The 23,043-nt window shown below is 38.6% G+C and overlaps 1 protein-coding gene across 7 annotated transcripts in view; it reads left to right on the top strand.

Annotated features, from left to right (window-relative positions):
* Positions 1–1,266: 1,266 nt before the first annotated feature.
* The window catches only part of MAP3K4 (mitogen-activated protein kinase kinase kinase 4), a 62,987-nt gene continuing 41,210 nt past the window's right edge, over positions 1,267–23,043 (top strand). For 6 of the 7 annotated variants that reach the window (XM_053938005.1, XM_053938003.1, XM_053938004.1 and 3 more), the window contains exons 1-4: positions 1,267–1,870; positions 14,561–14,748; positions 16,976–18,357; positions 22,180–22,419. In XM_053938005.1, the coding sequence (XP_053793980.1) occupies positions 1,797–1,870; positions 14,561–14,748; positions 16,976–18,357; positions 22,180–22,419 (1,884 nt within the window). In that variant the 5' untranslated portion in view covers positions 1,267–1,796. The remainder of the gene's footprint in view (positions 1,871–14,560; positions 14,749–16,975; positions 18,358–22,179; positions 22,420–23,043) is intronic. The other variant, XM_053938006.1, reaches the window with a different exon arrangement.

Below are 23,043 nucleotides of genomic sequence, written 5' to 3'. Positions count from 1 at the left end.
CTTCACACTTCAAATCAATTGCAGCAATGTTCAGGTTAGATAACACTGAAAACTGAGTTCTGATTCTTTCAATGCCACTCCCAACCTGATCTTCTGTGAGAACAATGAAACTGTAGATGGAGGAATCCGCATATGCCCAGGTAGAACATCTCTGCTGCTAAATACATCATCTGATTTCTAAGTTCTGTTCACCATGACAGATTAGTGGGAATGTATTGTGTGTATCTGCCATTGGAACTGCTTTACGGTTTTGGGCTCAAGTACTCGAGCAAAAGTCTTTAACATGATAAATACTGCATTTTTACATTACATGAGGTATCTTAACTAATAATTCTTGACATAAATCCTGAATGTCTTGATGTTTCAATGTCACGATCATTCGGGGCACGGTGATTTGGGTATCTTTTTTGACCTATGGAAAACAGTCTAAGTGGCTTCCTGCATAATGACATTTATCTGGTCCTGGATTTTAAAGCATGCATTCATTAAGATGATAAATAGTAGATAGTATTAAGATGATACAGTAGAAGTATATCCTGCATTTCAGCTTTAAAACGTTCTTTTATTTCAGAAGGACTGTTGAATTTGTTTCCTAAACTTCGACAGAGAGGTGGACAACTTTATTTCATGAACAGCTGAATTTTGGTATCAGACTAGACAGGTGCAAATTTCTTGAACAGCTAATGAAGAAACTGGTGCAAAAATGCAGAATCTAGAACTGATTCTAGTCCAAGCTCAAATTTCACCCATCAGAAGTAATGCATGTGCTTTGTGTACACATTACTGATGCCAGGGTTTGTTGCTGTGCTTCCAGTCCCGTAACACAGAAGGTGACGCTCCCTCTCACTGACCCCAACAATTAAACGACCCGTGGCACTTTTGTGCCTTTGGCGGGAGTTAATATTGATATTGATATTCCAGCCAACCTGCAGTTCAGGAAATCACATTTTCCTCCCTGTATTTCCAGCTGGATCGTGCGGCTCCAGTTCTCTCTGTCGAAGGCTGATAACCAGTGCTGCTGGAGGGTTTAAAAGGTCCACGTTCATAAATTCAAACAAGTTACTCTGTCAGCAGCAGAGTATAAAAGACAGAAGGTTATTCTTCTATACACGCCCCCAAAGGGGACCTCAAGGGCCTTTCACGCCCTCCACCTCCTTGGATCCGGCCGCGGTCGCTCCAGCCTCCGCAGCCGCTGGACTTCGGGCCAGCCCGGCTGCAGGGAGCGGGCACCTGCTGAGGGAAACCATCTTCCCCTCAGCAGTAATATTTTTCTTCTCTCTCTGTCTGCCGGCGGTGTGGGAGCGAGCAGCGGCAGGGACCGCGGCATCCGCAGCGAGCGGCCGCAGGCAGCGCCTGACAGCTCCGCCACCGGGGCAGGGAGGGGGCGGCAGCGCCCGCCGCGCCCCCATCACCGCCCCGCCTCGGGATAAACGCGGCCCCTCGCGGGGAAGCGCGGAGATGTAATTTCCACGGTGCCGGAGGGAGGCACCGCTGTCCCACAGCCTGTCCCGACCCCGCGGCCGAGAGGGGGAAACCCGCACGGGGAGCGGCCCCCCACCCGGCCGCGGAGCGGGCGCCTCTGGCGCGGCCGGTCCCTCCTGGCGCGCCGTAGCGATGCTGCCGGCGCCGCTACCCTCGGAGGCTGTTCCCAAGATGGCGGCCGCGCGGGCGGCTCTGCGCGGCCGCGCTCCTGCAGCCGGCTAGGGACCCGCTCCCCTCCTCCCGCTGCTCCTGCCCCTCGCTGCGCCCCCGCACCGCGCACTGGGGCCCGCCGCCATGCCGGCCCCGGTGCATGCATGAGAGACGCCGCCGCGCTGGTTTGTGCCGCCGCCGCCGCCATGGAGGAGCCACCGCCGTCGCCGCCGGGGAGGTCAGTACCCAGCGCTGCCTCACAGGGAGCTCCGTGCAGGGAGCGATGCCGGGCGGGGGCTGCGAGCGCCGGGGCCGGGGGTGCACGCTCTGCCTCCCGGCCCCTCCGCGCTGCAGAACCTGCGGCTGCTGCTGCTGCTGCTTCAGCGCTTCTGCAGAGCGCCACGGAGCGAGACGGTGTTTCGATAAGAAATCTCTAGTGGCTGCGGTGGGTAAGGCAGTGTTTTGTGGGCGCTTTGCAATTAAAAGCAAATCGTTTCCTTCGCCCCCAGCCTCGCAGCAGTGCAAGCGGGTGTGTAGGGGCAGTGCCCGCCCGGCTCTCGGGGTCGGGCCGGCGGTGCGGAGGCTGCAGAGCGGAGGGGGAGCAGCAGCTGGAGCCCGCGGGAGGCTGACGGAGCGTGACCTGTGCTCCTTGATTTGTGAACTGCAGCGATAAAAGCGCTGCCCTCTTGGAAGGCTGTCTCGTGTTTATGGCAGCCGTGATTAAAATCGGGTTCTCTTTGGCGTGCCGGTAAAACAGCAGGGTCGTGGAGTATCGCTGCTGGCAACGTTGCAATCGATAGTTGTAAGAAGATAGAGTTAAAAAAAAAAAAACAAACAAGTTCACAAAGAAATGCTGTGATGCCTCAAAGCTTTCTGCAACTGCTGTCACCTCCTGAATGTGCTGACCTGTAGATTGGCTTTTTGCAAGTCTCCATCTGTGCCCTGCTGAGAGATGGAGATGCAAATTACTTTATGGTTTAGTGTTTCCAGCTGGCTGCAGAAGTATTGCATAAGTCCAAGTTATTAATTCCGTGGCAATTATTTCTCATTTTTAAATAACATCCTGTTGATGCACTTCACTTCTCACTAGGAGGCATTCAGGAAGCGTTTTTAAAACGCTTGTGTGATCAATTAGTACTGTAAGGTAGTCGTCAGGTGCATTGTGTTCCAGGTGTGCTGTGCAAAATATCTGCTGTCATGTTGCTGAGATAGTTCTTGAGTGTTGCGAGCTGCTGTTTTGTACTGATGGATTAAAATGGAAGTGGTGATGTGCTCCTGTGTGGGTCAAGGCTATGGGGTTGAACAGTGCCTTTGAGTTTTCATTAATGTGCATTAACGATTTGTTTTTCTGTGAGAATGTCAAAATCAGAATATATATAAAATTAGTAAAAATTTAATAGAAATGTTATGAAATATAAATGCTTTAGGGCAATTGAATTAGTAAGTGTCTAAGTTCCTTTTTAAAGGACTCTTCAAAGACTAATACTGGAGGTTAAGCAGAAAATTATTTGAAATAAAGTTTGTACAACAGCATGACCCTAGACCTCTGTTCATGTAGAAGAGTAATCTTCAGAGCCTGAGTGGAAAACACCCAGGCATTTCCTGTGCAGGGCCATTTCTGACCTCTGCTGGATTCTGCTTATTACAGGACAGTTTATATGAGTCGGATGTGGGTGTGGATAATGTGGTGACAACTTTACCCAGCAAATGAAAATTGAATTAGCTATTTCGGAGTGAGCTGGTGGGTGGGAAGGGGATGTCTCAAAACAATTAGGTAGCCTTAATTTGCGTAGGGTAATGAATGTACTCCATCCACTGATTCACTTCTGCGTGTACTTTGTGTCCGAAGTTCACACCTGCTTCCCTGGCTTTATGCAGCACTTGCTTTTACTTAAATGTAGTACAAGTAAAGTATCTGAAGCTTTTTCAAACATGATTACTCTTGATTTAAATTTTGGAGTTGTCATTAGGTGTTTATTCTTGGGGCTGTGAGGTCAGATTCTTGTTGAAATCAGTTTATTTTGCACAGGCTTGGGCGTTTGAAGTCCATTTGATGGCAGATCACTTTTAATCCTGTTTGTAGAGTATGAATGTGTTCTTATGATAAAGAGTTCTGGCTAGTACTAAAGTGCATTGCTATAATGCATTCTTTTTAAGTTAACTTTAGTTCTGGTGGAGAAGTATTCAGTCATTCTGAATTAGCAATACACCTACATTTATTTACTAAACAAAACTTATTGATTTGTTGTTTTGAGACTGCCTGATGTGAGAAATCTGCTTGTCTTTGTGTGAGGCGTCTGTCTCTTGTTAGAATATAAATGCAATGGTAAATTTTGTAACTGAAGGCAAACATAAAATATATTTATGTTTTTTTTTTTAATTACACATTCCTTAGTCAAAAGCTTTTGATTGTGAATCCGTCTCCAAAAGCACTCTGTTTTTCCCAGGTCTTCCTTTCTTTCTTGAAGCACACTTTGGTGGGGGGATAGGGGGGAAACAGCTCTAAACTGAAAAATGCTCAGGGAAGCTACGAGCAGATGTTGATTTTGAGATAGAATTGCACTTTGACCCTGGATAGCATGCAGTGGTTATGGATAAGTGAAAAGATACTACTGAAAGGTTTAGTGAAGAATTAATTTAAGTATCATTTAAGATACATTTAAGTATGAATCCTTAAAACAAGTGGAAGGTTTTCAAGCTAAAATGTTTCCACTTAGATAATTTAGACTGCTAATTAAAACAGATGTGTTTGGTGTTTCTTGATTATTACCCATAGGCTTTATATTTCCCAAGCCCAATTTTAGCCTTTTCAAGAATTTTCTGGCACAAAATCCACAATAGAGAAAGATGAGGCCTTAAGCATGTCCTTTGTTGAGACTTTGTCCTTTGTTTGGGGGCACTGCAAAGGCATGAAGAGCCATAGGGCTACCCTGACTTGTGCCTTGATTGCTTGTAGCTCTCTTTTCTCCTAGCATACATCCAGTGCAAGGCGTGAAGGAAGGATCAAGGCTGTGAATAAGGTGGGACAGAATTGTGAATTATGTGGAGGCTTCCTCCTTGCTGAAGAACTTGTCAGCAGTCTATCAGATTTGTTGTCTCTAGTATGACAATGAATTGGGGCTGTCAGTCTGCAGCATCTGTGGTTTGGGGGAAGCCTGAGGTTATGTCATGAATTGTGCTCAACATATTTTCCTGCTTGCCAGACTATCTGTATGGCTGATAGTATATGAGCAGTGAAAGAGTTTATTTTATTAACTTAAGATCATAGCTTCAGTGGGAAAAATGATTTAAGTATATAGAGCTTTGCCATAGTTTTTTTTTTTTTCCCCCATGCATTTAAATGAGATAAGATGTAATCTGTATTCTACATGTATTGCATTTTCTTGTTTACATGTGCAAGACTGGAATGAATGACTGATTGCTCCACCTACGCACAAACACACATGAAGTGCTCGTTGAGATGTCTTTGGCATTTGTAGCAGTAAGGATTAGTCTGTGTTGTGTGGCTGCTTGGGTTGTTTTTATGTCTGTTAATTAGTGCTGTCTCTGTCAAGGTTGGTTTTGCTATTATGTAAGCTAGTGATACTGACCTTTGTGGAATGCAAACTGTGCTGTGATGAAAACAAATGTACTGAATTTAAAGGAAAGCATAAGGGATATGCAGTAATTCTTACTTCAGGGAGCTAATTGGGATTTTTAGAGGCTTATAAAGATTTGATTTCCATGACAACCACACTTCTTAAATTACATACAAGCCAGTCTTTTAAACTGCAGCTAAAATACATTTAGAAGACAATTTTTCATAGTACCAACTGCTAGTCAATAGTGTGTTGACCTCTGTCAGCACAGGAATCTCAGCTAATTTCTTCAGTTGCGTGGTTGGATTTGCGGTTGTCTACAACATTTATGTTTGCAAAACTGTTACTTTCCTTCAGTTTTATTCTTCTCTCAAATGTTAACTGCACTGATGCTACATTTAGCCTGTAATTTATTAATTAAATAATTTTTGAATTTTAAAAAATAACTTAGAAGCTTATTTATTTAAAGAGTTGACAAGGGTCCCATGCTCACTCTTGGCTTACTGCAAACATAAAGCCAAATGAAAATCTTTAACATCAGAAAATGAGTGTTACTGAATTGTCAAATGTTCACTTGTGTCCAGTCCAAGAACCCTGTGTGTAAAGTCACATTAATTTGTCATGAAACCTGATCAGGTTTGTTCTGGAGCCAGACAAGATAGGCTGTAACAATTGTGCTGATGAATGTCTCCTGCAGTCTTAGGGTAGAAGGAGAAAATTAATTCTGTCTGTGTCCTGCTGATATTCAGTGGTACTGAGTACCATGTGCTGCTTTTTAATGTGGTGTAAATTATGCTTTATTCTGCCCTTGGCTTACTTGTGCTGCTGGTTTACTTGCTGTTGCTTTTCCCGAGAGCAGTATTTGCAAAGGGTTTTACCATTTTGGCTGTAGAACATCCATTCAGTAAGTGATAACAAGGCCACAGTTACTCATGCCTCGATTACTTCTTGGCCTCACTGTAGAACTCTCCGTGGGTGTGACCACTGAGCTTTTGGGATGCTCCAAATAGTGCAGAGGCCCGAAGTCCTATTGCATTGCATGAATTTTCCAAACATCACAGACAAGAAGTCCAGCGTGCTGTGCTCAGACAGCAGCTTCCATTGAAAACCTATTTAACTTTCAATGCTTCACCTTCAGGGTTCTTGTAGACTTTGACTTTGTCTAAATGATGAACTGAAACTTTGGGATCATAACTAGTTGTTAGCTTTTTCTTATCTGGGAATGGAACTTTCTGCCAGAAGAATAGTGTGTGTGGGAGAGTGGGGGAAGAATGGCTGTTACAGTTCTTTTTATCTTTTATCACAGGTCTGTGCATTTTCCAGTTTATCACTTTTATATATGATATATTTATAGTTGAACCTAGCAACTTAACTCTTTTCCCAGTAGTATGTAACTTTTCTTGGTGTAGCTTAAGTTTTCCAGAAAATCCATGCAGGTGTGTTAGTACAGATTTTTCATAAGTAGTTCGTAATTAAGTCTTCTTTACTGTATTGGTGTGTGGCTTGAGACCTTGGGATCTGATCTGTGCAGGTGCCAAGAGCTTAATTGCAGCACTTACCCTTTGGATTGATACTGTACTATGTAGTGCTCAAACATCATTAGTGAGGAAAGCATATTTCAGAAATTCTTACTTAAAAAAAAAATCAGTTCAAATTCCCAAACATGAGCTAGGATATAGTTGAAGTTGAAAAAGTAGCACTAATGGAGAAGCATGGGGTCTGGAATCAATGAATATTTTAACATCAGTCGTTAAGTGAAGAGAGTTGGATACCAACTGGGCTGGGTAAAGCTCTCTTAGCTCTGTTTCTACAGTTCTAACCTTTGATCCATTTGCAGCCTCACTGGGCAGGCTTAAACATGGATGTGGAAACCTAACAAACCCATCAACACTTTCACACTTTATTGCACTTTACAGAGCAAGGGTAGAATTAAATCGACTTTTTTTTTTTCTTTTGAAATAAAATATGGCATAGTTTTAATCAAATAATCTATTCAGAACAAGCTCAGAAATGAATCTACTGTAAATACTGTTACATCATGGTTTAAATTTGTATGAAAACTTATAATAATCCAAGATGGAAAAATTAGTTAAGCTTTCTCTGTTTTCAAATTTGCTAGCAAAAAAGAACAGAAAGTTCTGAGTATTTTTTTTTCTAAGATGCCAAAACTTTTATAAGAACTCTATTTTATTAATTTTTGTACTTCTGATTGGTACAACTTGCAGAAGAAAAACTACTTCCTTAGATCATTTAAATATGTCTCAGTAGTGCTTATCACTAATTGCTATAAAAAGATAAGATGAATACTGCTTTGCATTCTGCTTAATTTATTCTTGAATCAGTGTTTGCCAGTTTCTTCTTTCGATCTTGTTCTAATCAGCCAAAAGGTGCTTCAATACCTCACCACTCTTTCAATAACTTTTGTTAGATTTTTCTGTGACATTGTCTTTTTGTTTGTAAATACAGTAAGCACATATAGAAGCTTCTGCCCAGGAATATAGGAGAATTTTGGGAAAAGTGCCAAAGTAGTAGTAATTTGCAGAACTGACTCTGGTGACATCCAGATCTTGAGAAGGAGAAAATTCAGTTAAAATTTTTCTGTTAAACTAAAATTTGCTAGTAAGTACATTTGTGCTCTAAGGAAATTTGTGATGCCCAGTCAGACATGTGCTTGAGGTCTACTCTTGAAATGAAGTGTGTTCACACTTGCTGGGTCCTTCCATTCTAATTAAACAGCTAAATTGTGAATTACCAAGGAGGAAAAGTTGTTGCTGGGAATCAATTACAGTTTAACTGTTTAGCCCAAAGCTGTACATTAGTCTTTTCCCAAGTAATGACTTTTATTTTGTCCTTGCTTTCTGGAGAAACAGTGATGGTTTTCTCACAATGAAGTCTGACTCCAAACCACTGTTTGTGTTGCAGCAGAAATACTTGCTTTATATTGCTTCCTCAGCTGATGTGGAATTTATTGTACTTGATTCTTAACTGTTAGCAGGGTTGTTGTAGTGTAAACCTGTAGTTTGCAGTGGGTGGCACGGGTTTCATAGCAGCCTTGAGTGTCCACATTTGTGCAGCCCTGATAAAGCTTAGTTTTCAAAGAGAAACAAGGTGAATTGTTAACAAAGCAGGGCTTTTCAAGGGCTTCTGTTACATTCTGACAATTCACTAATGAAGTTTTAGTTTTCTGTCATTATTCCTATGTTCACAATCCCTTGTTCATAGGTTAATTTATAAGAAAGCTATTGGAATTATGTAATCAGTCAGTTGGTTACACCAGTATTCTTGATGGTTACACCAGTATCACCATAAGCATTTTCCTGCCCAAGTATTTTGCTTTTATTGTTGCTGCAAGTAAAAATCTGCATTAGTTTTGCAGCTGACTCTGCTAAAAATTACTGTTCTCATCTCCTAACATCCCTTGCTTGCCCTCCCTCAACTAGGAATGTCTGCCACATGAAACTTGCTAGTGTGACATTAAGTACATTTAGCTGCCTAATCAAAATTAAAGTGGCTGAAGTTGGAAAAATCCTACTAACAAAGGCATTTCAGCTAAGCTGGATTGTTTTGTCAGCAGCAGTGAAGAGCCAGGGTTGGTACTTTAAGTTATACCTGTGCATCTTGGGTGTTGGTGACTTCTGGCAAAGTGTCTGGAAAGCAGAAGGGACAGACAGTCATGTAAAATTGCTTCATGTGCAGCCAGAAGAGAGTGACTGAGGGCACGATTTCACTTAACACTCAGCAGGTTGCCTTCTTTACCTTGGTGTCTCTGCAAGAGAATGCCAGGCTCAGGAAGGATGTAGTGGAGGAGCCTGGCTATTGTGTGGCTGTGGGGTTTTTGCTTGTGGGTATTGAACTGACAGGTAAATGGTGCACCAGAAAACCAGTGGGTTTCTTCGCTGTCGGCTTGGTGATTGAGTTTACATGATTGTTGCCTTCTGTGCAGAAGGGATGGCGAAAGGGGCAGGGATGTGCAACCTGGGAAGCAAAAGGCGCATTGGAACAGGTTCCCCTTCTTACTGTGCTTCTTTTTATGCTGGTACTGTATCTTCTTTAAAACATAATTTGAAATTTGAAATTTCTTTCCTGAAAGTGCTGTGCCAAACTTAAATAGAGTGTATATAGCAAAAAAAACCCAAAAAAAACCCCAAAAAACAACAACAACAAAAAAAAACCAAAAAAAAAAAAAACCCAGCTTCATTTGTACATACTGTGTGCAAATTCCTGCTGTGTTGTAATAAAAAAATGTAATTAAAAAAAAACCAACAAGATATTTTCCTTGCCTTCTACAGAAGACTTCCTTTTGCTGCACTTAGGGCAGCTTATAGTAAATGCAGTAGCATCAAATACTTCATTTTTGTATTCACATGTGTCGCAGATCTTTGAAGATACCTTATCCAAAGCTGGATTTTTAGTTACTTCTGCTTTTGGTTCAGCAACCTTTCAGAATCATGTCCATTTATTTAAGCTTACAGCTTCCCTCAGAACTTAATGTTTAAAAAGTGGTTAAAATATAGGAGTGCATGATGCTTTCCTAACCTTGTAATGTAACACTATGTGTTTACACCAGGTAACTGTACTGTACTGTAGCAGAACTTCAGGTTTTTCCATCTGGTTTTCCTGATTACATTGTCTAAACCTCAGTCTTTGATACCCAAGGTGCTACTGATTGTTTTGTGAAGTTCCTTCCTTGTGCTGTTGGTCCAGGACTACCATTACATTCTCTTCTGCAACAAAATGAAACCTAGTACTACCCCAAAGAAACTGGAGCTTCTGATTCCAGTTTTGTTGTGTGTGGTGTTTAGCAGCACCGACTGAATACTTTATTGTTTTTCTGTTTTAACAGGTGCAGAGGTGGGTACCTAAAAATTCTGTTTGCTTTTTGCTTTACCAGCAGCTGTTGGGTGATGACAGTTCTTGTCAGAATACTGTTTGAAATAGACTGGTTGCAACTGCCTTTAGGGAGAGCTACCTTAACTTTAACAAGATGTGTTTGGCAGTGTGTAGTGCCTGTGTTTTCTGCTGCTTTTGCTGACTGGGAATGTGCATTACTAAGAACAGACTAATGTAGCTTTGTCTTCCTCCATTAATTATCAAGCTGAATCTGAGTTAAGGAGTATATATTTGAAAAACAGACACTTTGCTTTTAAAACAAGGCCACTGAATGTCAAGAGCTGGTACTTGATAATTTGGTGCTGGACCCTGTACAGATATTGCAGTTCTTTATATGAAAGTGGCAGGGTAACTAAGTAAGAAGTGTTGAGAAAGAGCCTTCCTGATTCCTGCATGGTGTGATGTCTTTGAAACTGCAGGAAGCTGTTTACAGCAGCAGTGTCTGGAGTGCACAGCTTCTGAACAGCCCCATTGTGGTGGGTGATGATCCTGGCTCCTGTGTGGTAACTGCATGACTCAAACTTATTGCCAAGTGCTTGTAATCCAGTCCATGGACCTCTACTGCTCTGATCCCCAACAAGCTTCTAACCTGCCTGTGGGATGATGAGCAATGGCTGAACCTGAGATAATGATGTATGTGCCTGATGTATTTGAACTCCTGCTTATAATGAGGGTAGCTGATAGAAGGGAAGAGTAAAAAGATGTTTCCCCCATATAGCTGTCACAGTTTTTAGGGTGATCTCTCGTTAATGGCTGTTACAAACTTTGCAAGTTTGCATAATGCTTCAGGAAACTTCAAAATTTTGTACTGGTTAAAAATCGTATTCCTGAGTGTCACTTTAACCTAATTAATTGTAATGTTCCCATGTGATCCTCTGTGGTATTTTCATTTGTTATTTTTTTTTTTTTAATGGGATAAATGAATGTATTTTTCTAAAGGTTGTGGCCTTTATCAGTAGTGGTGGTTACCAGACTTTTTGCTCCCTGCCCTGCTGCTTCAAATTTCATGCCTTGATTTCTGTCCCCTCTTCTATTTTTGTTTGCAGGCCTTTGAAAATCTAGAAGAATTATCTTGATTTTCATGACTGAGCTGGAGTTGTAGATACATTGCCATCACTTTTACTTAGTTAAAAAAAAATAAAATCTTGCTGTCACCTAGAAGTGCAAATTAAAGAAATTATGTATTCTTTCTTTTCAGCTTCTGGTTGAAATGTACCCTGGTGTAATGTATAGTAGTTAATCTCTGGAAACATTCTTGGTTTGTTGAGTTTTTTTGGTGCATTTCAGAGCTGTCAAGGCGTTTTGCTTTGGTTGTTGTTATTACCGTACTGCTCTTAAAACTTTCCCAATATTTGTGATTTATGCATCCTGGCTATAGTCTTTCTTATTTTCCAAGAAGCATTTCTCTCATGAAAATTGAGGCTGGGAACCTGTAAATAAAATAAGAAAATTATGCTCTTCTAGTTTTCCTAGTAGGAATTGGGTTTAGGCTGCTATTGGCAAATAGTAACTGCATTTGTCGCATCTCTAGCTTTCACTTTCTGTGTGTAAGCCTAATTAAGATTTGGATGGTTCTCACTGGCTGTGGGGGAGAAAACCTGCATATCTTGGTAGCAAAGAAGAAGTTAACCTTGATTAATGTTTCTCAACCCTGGTTGCAACAGTATTTAGGAACCAACAATTCTCTCTAATAACCAGCACTATAATCTGATTTAGGTTTGTCAGCACTGCGTTTTAGAGATTGGCAGGTTTAATTAGTCTATGGTTTGTTCATGACAGTAAATAACACACAAACATTGCAAATGCTGTGTCAGTAATATGTAAAAGTCATAACTGATTTTAATGCTAGAGTTTTGCTACTGAAGATCATATATGCCTAGTGTTGTCTGGATTAGGAAAATTAATCCTAGCATGTCGAAGCTGATATAGCTGCTTTAGATCAGACCCTGTATATTTAGTGCATTGTTTTACCATAAGGCTTGCACTGGTGAAACTGATTCATTGTTGTAATTGACTCTGATTTGAGGTCTGAGTTGAGGTATAGGCTTTGCACACAAACCCTAAACTGAATATGCTGGATTTTTGAAACTTGCTTTGCAACCTGTGCCTTTCTCTCTCTAAGCAGACCAGCCAGCTTTGGTTAGATCATCTCACCAGCTGCTAACGAGACTGCGTCTGTTGTTACGAATGAGAGTGTGATTGCTTGTTTTGTGATGTGATTTCAAGTGCTGCATGTTTTGTGATGTCTGCTGTGCTTCTTATCAAAGAACATCTTACTAAATTACCCAGCAGAAATAGTTGAATGTTAAGTAAGTCATACTGGATGCCGCTGCATAGGTATGTATGTAATTCAGGTGTGAGGTTAGAGGGTAATTTAGATACTTTTGACACTCATGGCCTCTCATCAGCCATAGCAAGAAACAAGCAAGGTAGAATTATAGAATCATTTAGATTGAAAAAGACCTCTAAGATTGAGTCTGACTGTACAGTAACACATTCAAGTCCACCAATAAACCATGTTCTGTAAGGGCCACATCCACAGATCTTTCAAATGCCTCCAGCAATAAACTAAAATAACCTAACGTTCTTTAAAGATCATTTAATATGGCTTGGTGGAAAGGTTTGATTGTTAAGTTCTTCAAAGAGGGTGCTTACTTATAAACAGAAGGAAAATAGTGCTTTCACTGGTCTTTCCTAATGAGGTAACTTGTCCTAGTTTAAAACTGCCTTGGAGACCTAACCTGAGTGCTTGCAGGATCTGTTCTGCCAGCCTCTGCAAGAGCATCAGCACCCCACTCTGTGCCTTGCCAGGCCAGTGAGATCACTGAAAAAATAAATGGCTCCATAAGCACTGGAACTAATGACTTCTGTTTTATGTGGTTTAGTCTCTTGTGGTTGATTTGTCTTTGGCAAGATCAGAGGGGTGTTCTCTGCCTGAAGTGTTTTTTGCAGTAGAGCTGTTTGCAAGCAGTCTCAGAAATAAAGCTCTTCTGGTGTCCAGAAAGATGTAAACTTGAATTCCACTTTCCCAGCTCTCTGCTTACAAGATCTGTTTCTCCTACTCATCCACCTATATTCACAAAATCTGTAGGAACAATTGTAAGACTTTTTTTTTAATATTTGGACAGTGGGGGTTGGTTACATCAGATTGCTAAGATACAGTAGCAGTGTGATGTCCCAAGGCAAGGAAACCAGACTAAAAGTATTGGTGTTTTTGTGTGGCTGTCACTATGACCAGATTGTAGGGCACTCCTAAGACTCCAGGCGGTGCTGCGGTACCACCTGGGTCATTTTTATTGGGTAACCAATACGTTTATCTGCAGAAGTCGGTGGACTTGCTGCCTTCTCAAAACTGAAGTAGTAGAGTAAGAAGAGTAAAGTGAGAAGAGTATTTCATGTGCTGTTTCTGCGGCATTGTAGAGAACATAACCGTTCTACATGCTAAGGTATTTATTTCTGTTTATAGCTATAGGGCAAGAAAAAGAACAGTATTTGTGTTTTGTTTTTGTTTTGTTAGTCTTACTGCTTTTCTACTAGCTGTCAATATTCTGACATATTTCTTGCTACAGTAACTCAGACTCATTTCACTAGAGTATGAGTAAAATTCCTTGTCTGCCCCTAAAATAGTAGCAAGTAAAATATAATTTGTGATTTGAATGAAGTTGAAGTTATTGGATACTGATGCTATCTTGCACTGATTTAGATTGACTGTTTCTTTGCCTCAGTGTCTTTTACTAGAGTCAAGAGTTACTGAGAGTTCTGTAGAGTTGTTATTTGCACACCTGCTTCAGAAATGAGGGAATAGAGGCAAACCATTTATTTTCTTGCTTTGAAAATTGTGTGTGTTCTTCTCCCTGATACGTGTTAAAGCTAGAGAATTCCATGTATGGCACCACTGGGGAATGATAGTATTTATTTATGATCTTAATGGTATTAATATTCTTGATGTTAAAATCTGTGAAAAATAATTCCAGATCTCCTATGCTAGATAAAAGCTTTGTGAAGGGTGGGAGAGTGATTTTTGAAGTTGACTTTGTGGTATGAGGGGTTTAGAGGGTGGAGCATGGAAGGGAAGACCTCTGCTGTTGTCCCTGCTACTGATTAGATTGAATGTCTTGTGTTACGTTTGTATGTTGGAACCTTTGTTTATTTCATGCACCTCTTAGTTTAGGCTTGCCACAAGTTTTTTTCAGAAAGAGATACATATACCTGTATATTTACATTGTGTTCTTCTAGTGACACTGCCTATACCATCCTTTTTATATGTTGCCTGTTATTTATTTGGCTGGAATCTTATCCTTAGGGATATGAAAAAAACTGGGGTAAGTATATAGGGATGTGACAGTAAAATACAGAAGGTTGTCTGTGGTTGGGATTAATGGGTGAATTAGCTTTCAAAACAGATACTGCAAGTAAAATTTCTTCATCTTGAATGTAATGGTTTATCTTGTTCTCTGCAGGAAAGAGTGCCAATCAGATGCTACTTCCAAGGTCTCTGAATCCGACCCTGAGGAATTATCAGATGAAGCAAGTGCTGACACTTTCTATGGCGCTTCTCCCCCTAGTACACCCCGCCAGATGAAGCGTATGTCAACAAAGCATCAGAAAAATAATGTCAGCAGACCTGCTGGCCGCTCCACTTTGAAAGGTAGGTGTGTGGTGTCTTGGTTTTTTTCCTAAAATGCCTCTTGTTATCTGGTGGAGGGGTTATACAGAAGGTGGAGCTGGATACTGAGGTACAGTGAAAGAACAGGAGGCAGCTGTCGTGAATTGCAACAGGGGAAGGCTCTTGGGTATTAGAAGAAAAATTTTACTATTAGAGTGCTTAAACAGTGAAGTTTACCAGAGAGATTGTTGGCTTGTGGAATCTCTGTCTTTGGAGATTTCTAAAACAGAACTGGTTAAGATCATGAGCAGGCTAAATTAGTTTCGAAATAAACCCAATTTTGAGAAGAAAGTTGGAAAACACTACTTTCAGAAGTATTTTCTAATGACTTTTTTCTGCAATTCTGTGATCTGTAGTAATGGTGTAGTTGCTTTTCTGCTCAGTTTTCATGTTCTGAAGCACTTCACAGGCTGTTTATTGCAAAATACAATTTTCAGTGATTATTCTTTATTCTTTAATGTCAGTGAAGCACTTAAAGTGTGGTTACTTCTGCATGCTTCTGATGCTTCAGTATAAGGAGATAATGGGGGAAAACCCATACTTGATATGCATTTTTTTTCCTAATGTTACTAAGTAATGGTACCAAATAATAAAATCTTGTAGCTTAAAGTGATTTTTTTTGTTGTTGCTGAAATTGCATGGGTGCAAAAAAGCCATTTAAGATTGTATGTTCAGTGTTTTCATACAGCATACAACTAGGTTTTTATGGGTTTGTTTTGTTGTTTGCTTGATATATTTTTAGACAAATAACAATGTCAGACAATTATTTGCCAGAGTTATGGCAGCTTGACTATTGCCAGTTAATGTTTTGGAGGCAATTTTTTAAATTGCTTCACATGAAACAAGGAAATACTAGAGTGTATAGCAAGGATAACATTTTTGAGGTAAAATGTAGGGAAGAAAAAGGTGAATTGTTTGGGGTGAACAAGGGAATATACTAAATTCTTTGGTTGTGTAGGGCTGTGGAATGCAAATTTATAATAAAAGAAGGGCCAATACAAACATTTTCCAAAGCTTCTCTTTCCGTTTCAAATCCCTTCAAATAAAATCACTGAAGAGAACATTCACTGAAATACCTCTTCCTTATATGAAAATACAGAAAAATCCTGTTACTATTGCCAGTTAACTGTAGGCATTAGAATTTTTAAGCCTCCTTAAGTTTGCTAAAAGGCACATTTAAAAGCCATTAAAATTCTTCTGTTGCAACATTAACTCTATTTTAACCCTGTATATAGTAAACTTTTCTTGCTTTTGGTGATTTTTTGTTGTTTTTCCATTATGTGCTTTAAAAAAAGAGTTTGTTTCTAAACAGAGACATTGTGATACTAAAGAAATATAATGTATTATATTCATTGTTAGCTTTTGCTTCTGAGCACATGTGGAAGATTGATACCTTTATGAGAAACAAGGTGGTGTTGTTTATCCCTGCTTATAGACTTTAAGTTTTTGGAGCAAGGTCTTTCTATTTGTGAGGGGAATGGTTCTTACTTCTGGCATGATAATATTCTTTTCTTTGTTATCATTAGTATCTTAAAATATGTTTGAGGTTTTTTTTCTGATTAATTGGCTAGTGTGTGTAAAGTATTGTTTTCTGGAAAGTTTGGTTTTTTTTTTTAACTTTGCCTATGTGTACCATCTCAGAACAGTTATTTTATATCATGAAGAGTTAAAAAAAAGCCACTCCAAAACCTTGTGGAGTAGTTTGTTGTCCTTGAATGTGTATGCCTATGTTCTTACTGAGCTTGAATGGTTATACTTCAGTAAGAGCAGTCTATCAGAGGTTGGTTAGCTGTAACTAATCATTATAAAAATAAATTTAAAATAACATTTTAGATGGTTACAAATAAGATTTAAGGCATCTTCATTTAGATAACTGAAGGAATTTTGGGAAATAGGAGTTTGGCTTACTTGTGCTTCTTGTACTTGGTTGTTTAATTTCTGTCACACCATGTTCATTGGCATACTCAAGATGAGAACTGAAGTCCTTTCTGCAAAAAAAGGTAAAGCAAGAAAAAAAGAAAAAAAATCTTTTGGTTTAGGGTATAGTAGTGAAACTTCTAATAATAAGACTATATTTTACTTCTATCCATGCCTATTTTGTTTTATTGGTATTAAACATTTTTATGCTCAACCTAAGAAAAGTGATTGAATTGAATTGAAATATGCTTGTTCTGTTGCTGCAGTCACATTCTTTTTTCTTTGCTTACAGAAAAGATGAGTGTGCCTTCTCAGACTTTGCATAAAGACAATGGGAAAACCATTGAGAATGTGGAGGAGCACAGCTATAAGCAAGGAAAAAAGATCAGAGATGCCCTAAGGACAACAGAACGAGATCACAAGAAAAATGTGCAGTGCTCATTTATGTTAGACTCAGTTGGTGGATCTCTGCCAAAAAAACCAATTCCAGATGTTGATCTCAATAAGCCTTACCTCAGCCTTGGCTGTAGCCATGCTAAGCTTCCAGTCTCTGTGCCCATGCCAATACCCAGAACTACACGCCAGACTTCTAGGACTGATTGCCCGGCAGACCGGTTAAAATTCTTTGAAACCCTCCGGCTTTTGTTAAAACTTACCTCAGTCTCGAAGAAAAAGGACAGGGAACAAAGAGGACAGGAAAACACCTCTTCTGTCTGGTTGAACCGATCCAATGAGCTGATCTGGCTGGAGCTGCAAGCTTGGCATGCTGGCCGGAGCATTAATGACCAAGACCTCCATCTCTATGCAGCCCGTCAAGCTATCCCCGATATCATCAATGAAATCCTCACCTTCAAAGTGGACTATGGAAACTTCTCGTCTGTAAAAAATGGAGCCAGTCTCAATGGTACTTCAGGAGAAGGAGTTTGCAGATCAACACATGGAACTAGTGCTTTGGGTTACTCAAGTTACCACGAACACCTCCATCGCCAGCGGGTCTCATTTGAGCAGGTAAAGCGAATAATGGAGCTGCTGGAGTACATAGAAGCACTTTATCCATCTCTGCAGGCTCTTCAAAAGGACTACGAAAAGTATGCTGCAAAGGACTTCCAAGACAGGGTGCAGGCACTCTGTCTATGGCTAAATATTACAAAAGACTTAAACCAGAAACTAAGGATTATGGGAACTGTATTGGGCATCAAAAATCTTTCTGACATTGGCTGGCCAGTGTTTGAAATTCCTTCTCCTCGACTGTCTAAGGACAATGATCCAGATGATGAAGACATTGATAGAGAAACAGAAGTAAAGGAATCCTCAGGAACATGCACAGAGGAAAGTGATGGTGAAGAACAAATCTCTGAGGAGAATGTTGAGGAACTTAGACAAGCCATCAAGAACAATTTTACTAATAAGCCAAATTTTGACTTTCAGGACCATTTTTCAAGGAGGCTTGATAGGCTTGAATCTGAGGATGACTCTACTTCCTGGGTTATTCCAGAATGCAGTGCTGAGGGAAGCTGCAGCCAACACTGTTTGACCTCTATTTACAGGCCGTTTGTTGATAAAGCACTGAAGCAAATGGGGTTGAGGAAACTAATTTTAAGACTGCACAAGCTAATGCATGGTTCATTGCAAAGGGCCCGTATGGCGTTGGTAAGGAGTGATCACCAGCTGGAGGTAGGTTACTAGTGTAAAAGGATAACAGGAGCACCTCCTTGCTGTGTTGTTCCTAGCTGAAAATGTAGGAATTGGGATCTTATGAACATTTTGGTTACTTAGTTGGTTTTTGAAAAACAGTGTATGTTATGATTAGGAGTCCAGTTCTCCTTCCACGGAAATGAATCTGTTGTTTGACTGAATTTGTGTGAAGCCCAAGCTAGTTCTCTGTTCTTGTTTGTAATTGAAATTACATTTTTGTGATAACATCTTTGTTCATTATATTTTATAATATCTATATCAACAAGGCAGAAAAATCACTGTAGAAAATGAGGCCCAACAGTTGAATTGTGAGAAAAATTAGCTATGGAGGTGGTAATATTTCTTGTCTTCAAGACTGGATGTTTTTCTGCAAGACATTCTTTAGAAAAATGTCACTGTAGGTTTTTTTGGTGATTTTTCTCATCTACACAAATGTAGTACTGTGGTGGCACATTATGCTTGAGGAGAGATGGGATAAATGAATGGACTCAGCCTTGAAATCTATGAAAACAAATCATGTTAGTGTGTTCCATTCTTTAGCTGACTTTTAGCTTAATTATTGTTTTTCTTTGGGTCATTTTATATTCTTAATTAAGAATTGACTGAGTTAATAAAACCAGTGTAGGAATTAAGCCGTAACTGAAGGACTGTAGTTTCATATTGTAAGATGCAGTCACTAATTCTTTCAAGGCAGAGTATTGTTTCCTATATAAACTATTATCTAACTTGTAGGCATTTTTATGCTAGGAAAAATTGGTGGTAAGGATTACTTGCTCTCCATGGTAAAGTGGCACTGAGAATTCTGGACAAAGGCATCTCTTAGCCAACGTGGCCATTCTGATATAGATAGCTTATGTGGTCTTCAAAATATTGCAGATCTCTTAATGTTGACTATCATGTTTGCAAAAGGAGTAAGAATTGTTGATCTCTCTTAGAGGTTATTTTTTTAGGATGAATAAATTTATAAATATAAAGCTATTTGATTTTGAAAATTTTTATTTGTACTGTTACTAGTGTAGATATTACTGTAGAAATGAAGCTATTAGTTGAATTTTTATTTATTCTCTAATTGGTTTCAGCTTGTGTTTTAGAAAACTTGCATTAGAAATGTGTGAACATTTCCTTAGAGTCAAGTGCCTAGAGCAAAACTTGCAAGTATCTTGTTACAGTAACCAAAAGCACCCCCAAACTATGTACACTTAGAAGTTCAGCTTAAGATCTAGGTTGAAATAAAATTAAAAAAAAAAAAAATCAAAGTAAACAAGACATAATATGGGGGTATTGAAAATGGACTTGGAATCTATTTTTGGAACTGCTAAATACTTCAAAAGCTTTTATTGCATAAGGGTTTTTAAAACAAGTTAATGAAACATTAAGTAGCTAGAGTTTTTGCTGCAGCTTCACAGAATTAAACTTCCTGGTAATGTAGTGTTGGATGACACAAGGTTAATCTTTTCTCCCTTCTCTACCCTTGTAACTACTTTGAATGTTCATTTTCAGTAATTATTACCTTTTCTTTGGAATATTATTCTCTTTTAAGAAATGGTTTTTAGTAAAGGTGAATGTTATAAATTGTAGACTTCTTTCCTGCACCAACATTTCAAGGACGTTATCAGAAAAAAACACAAACAACTCTTCGTCAGAATTATGGTACTTACTGCAGCAAAAGATGACTTTATACTAAAATGGAAGAGATGGGTTTCAATTGCTTGGCCTTTGCACCTGACAATTCTTTGAATGTAGTGTCTTTTTTTTTTTTAGTGCAGTTCAGTTTGGTATTTGTATGCAGACAGAATTGTTAGTATACTGTTAATCTTTATTGTTTTTGTTACTTGACTCTGTGTTTATGTGTATACTTCTAAGTCTCTGGATATACTTGTGTTTCTATTGTTGCTTAAATGGTGTCTAAAACACATCTCAATTGTGCTTTCTTGATTCTTCCACTGTATACATTTTAATGCTCATTTCATCCTAAATATGTGTAAATCTTTATACAAATTCCTGGTCTTAAAGTTTTCTAAAACATGTTTGATTCCTCTGTAGGCTCTGACACTTTAACAGGGCTCTAGGCATTTTAGAGTCCATTCTGTATAGAAGTTGTACAATTTCATTCTTGGTGAAGATGGATAATATTTCTAACTTTAGCATATGAATTCGGACATTATTTTAATAGAACATATTTAAGCTTGTGTACTCTGTTTATTCAACTGACTGCAATTTTGAGTGTGGTTTTTTATATGCTCTCAATAAATGGCTTAGAGGTTTTTCTTGAGGTTTTTATAAGAAGTATTTGAAACATTTCAGATTGGGCCTGCAGAAGATTAAGATTAGTCAGATCGAGCAATAGAAATTTCGGCATCTAGTACTAAGCCCTAATGTCATTTACTTTTATCCTTGATAACAGTATCCTTGATATGCTTGATGCTAGAAAAAGATATTACAAATTTATTCAGTTTGGCTGTGTAATTCTTGCTCATAGACTAGTTCTTTAATATTTTTATAAGAACTGAATTTCCCCAAACTATATTTGCATCACCATGAGGACTGTATTTCTTAAGGTTTTTTGTTGTACTGTGGAAGTGTAGTATTTTCATGATCTGTTTGTTAATGAAAACTTCTTGTATAAAAGTCTTTAGCTCTGATGCTATTCTGGTGCTATATGTTCCTTTTAAAGAGAGTAAAAATAAGACATTAAGATTCCATCTAAGAAGATATGTTTGTAAATATGTGTTTTAATTTTCTGCTAGATTATGAGCTTAAAAAGTTTTTTTAAACTCTTTAGGCAGTAGTTTTACATTATCTTACTGTAATTACTGGTTTTTCTCCCTTTTGTAGTGATGTTATTTAAATTTGGCTGAAGAAAAACGTAGGAAATGCCTGGCTGAAGAAAAACCTAGAAAATGCTAGTTATGTTTATATATGAATGAAGGATATTCAGATGTCATAGTTAGTAGCTGAGAAATGGGAATAAGAACAAAGCAAACTTAATCTGAAACAAATCTTATCCTTAAATGATGACTAGTGTGTTGCTGTCTTTAGGAGCTACACATTCTGCAGTCCAACTTTTCTTTCTAAATTAAACCCCAGAGTACTTCCATGTACAGCCTTGTTTAGAATGTTATCACAAGGTATATAGTTTAGGTTTCTAGAATGTTTATTTCATAGAGTCTCAATTATTTTCTCTAATTAGAAAAGTGATTTTATTTAAATGGAATCTTAATTTAAATGAAAAATAAGTCTATTATTAAAAAAAAAAAAAAAAAAAAAACAACCAAAAATCCCCAAAGCAACAAACCAGCTTGATGTATATATTTAATCTTCCTTTTTTAAACAGTTTAAATTTAAAAGCTACCGAAATTCAAAAGGTAGTTTTTCAGTACTTTGGTTTAGTTTAGCTAGTGACATTTTATTGAATATTTATTTGAATATTGCATTCATTTACAATGTGGAGTTTTATGTTAATATATGCATTATGTATTTGAAAAGGAATGAGGTTACGTACCTGATGTAGCTTAGTATACACTTGTTTCTCTAGACAGTCCCATAACAGAAACATAAAGGAAGTGGTTTTGTTCATTCCAAAGAGTCAATAGTTGTTTTTCCTGAGACTGATGATCCTTAAAAAAAAAGTTAACATTAAAAAATCTCCCAATGATATAAACTTGAAACTTGAGCAGTTGACTTGCCAGCTAATAGACTGTTACCTTTTAAAAGCATACTTCTGTGCATGCTATTTTAAACAAATCCAAAATCCTAAAGACTTTTAAGGTTCCTTTTCATGATATCCATTTTTCGTTACAGTTTTCAGAATTTCCAGATCCCATGTTGTGTTCCGATTATGTGCAGTTACTAAATTTCCCACCTTGTGAGCAAAAATGCAGTGCTGTATCATGGGAGGAGTTGAAATCCATGGATTTACCATCTTTTGAACCGGCATTCTTGGTTCTCTGCCGGGTCCTCCTCAATGTTATCCATGAATGTCTCAAGCTGAGGTTGGAACAAAGACCTGCTGGGGAACCATCTCTTTTGAGTATTAAACAGGTTTGCTTCAATTTCTTTTTTAATATGTATTTCCTGTTTGAACTATTTTGTCATTTCATTATAATATGGTATCAGTTTAAAGAGGATTAGTGTAAGAAATTACAATGTGTAATTATGTACTAAGTTTTGTAAATAGTCTTGTTTTTCATATGGAGATCTGCTTTTTGCATAATAAATAACTAGTCATGTGTAGCTCTCTGATTTAGGCTTCCATATCAAAACTGGTGATTAAAAATATTATTAGCCAACAAAAGTAGACAGTATTGGTTCCATTTGCATTATAAGCTATATAATCTTCTCTAGCACATCTTCCTCTGTTTGGGTTTCTTAGGCAATATAAGTAGTTTTAAGGGTCTGTATTGTTCTTTTTGATTTGATTTTTTTCTCTTGTGAATGTAAGACATATGCTAACATGCAGTAGTCACATAGTGAAAGTTAATTGAGAAGAAAAATGAAAAAAAAAAATCTTTCCCAGCCTGTTGTATTATTTTCTGTGGACAGTGACTCAAGACTGTCAGTCTTGTCACTGGTTGAGAGTATTGCATAAGGATTTATTTTCTGGAGGCTGTCAGGTACAATGAAGGCTGTTTAGATCAATGCCAGGACCTACTCAATTCATCTGAT

Source organism: Vidua chalybeata, chromosome 3, assembly GCF_026979565.1.
Source record: "Vidua chalybeata isolate OUT-0048 chromosome 3, bVidCha1 merged haplotype, whole genome shotgun sequence".
NCBI lineage: Eukaryota > Metazoa > Chordata > Aves > Passeriformes > Viduidae > Vidua > Vidua chalybeata.
Note: the sequence above shows the minus strand (reverse complement) of the source record. Positions and strands in the feature narration are given on the sequence as shown.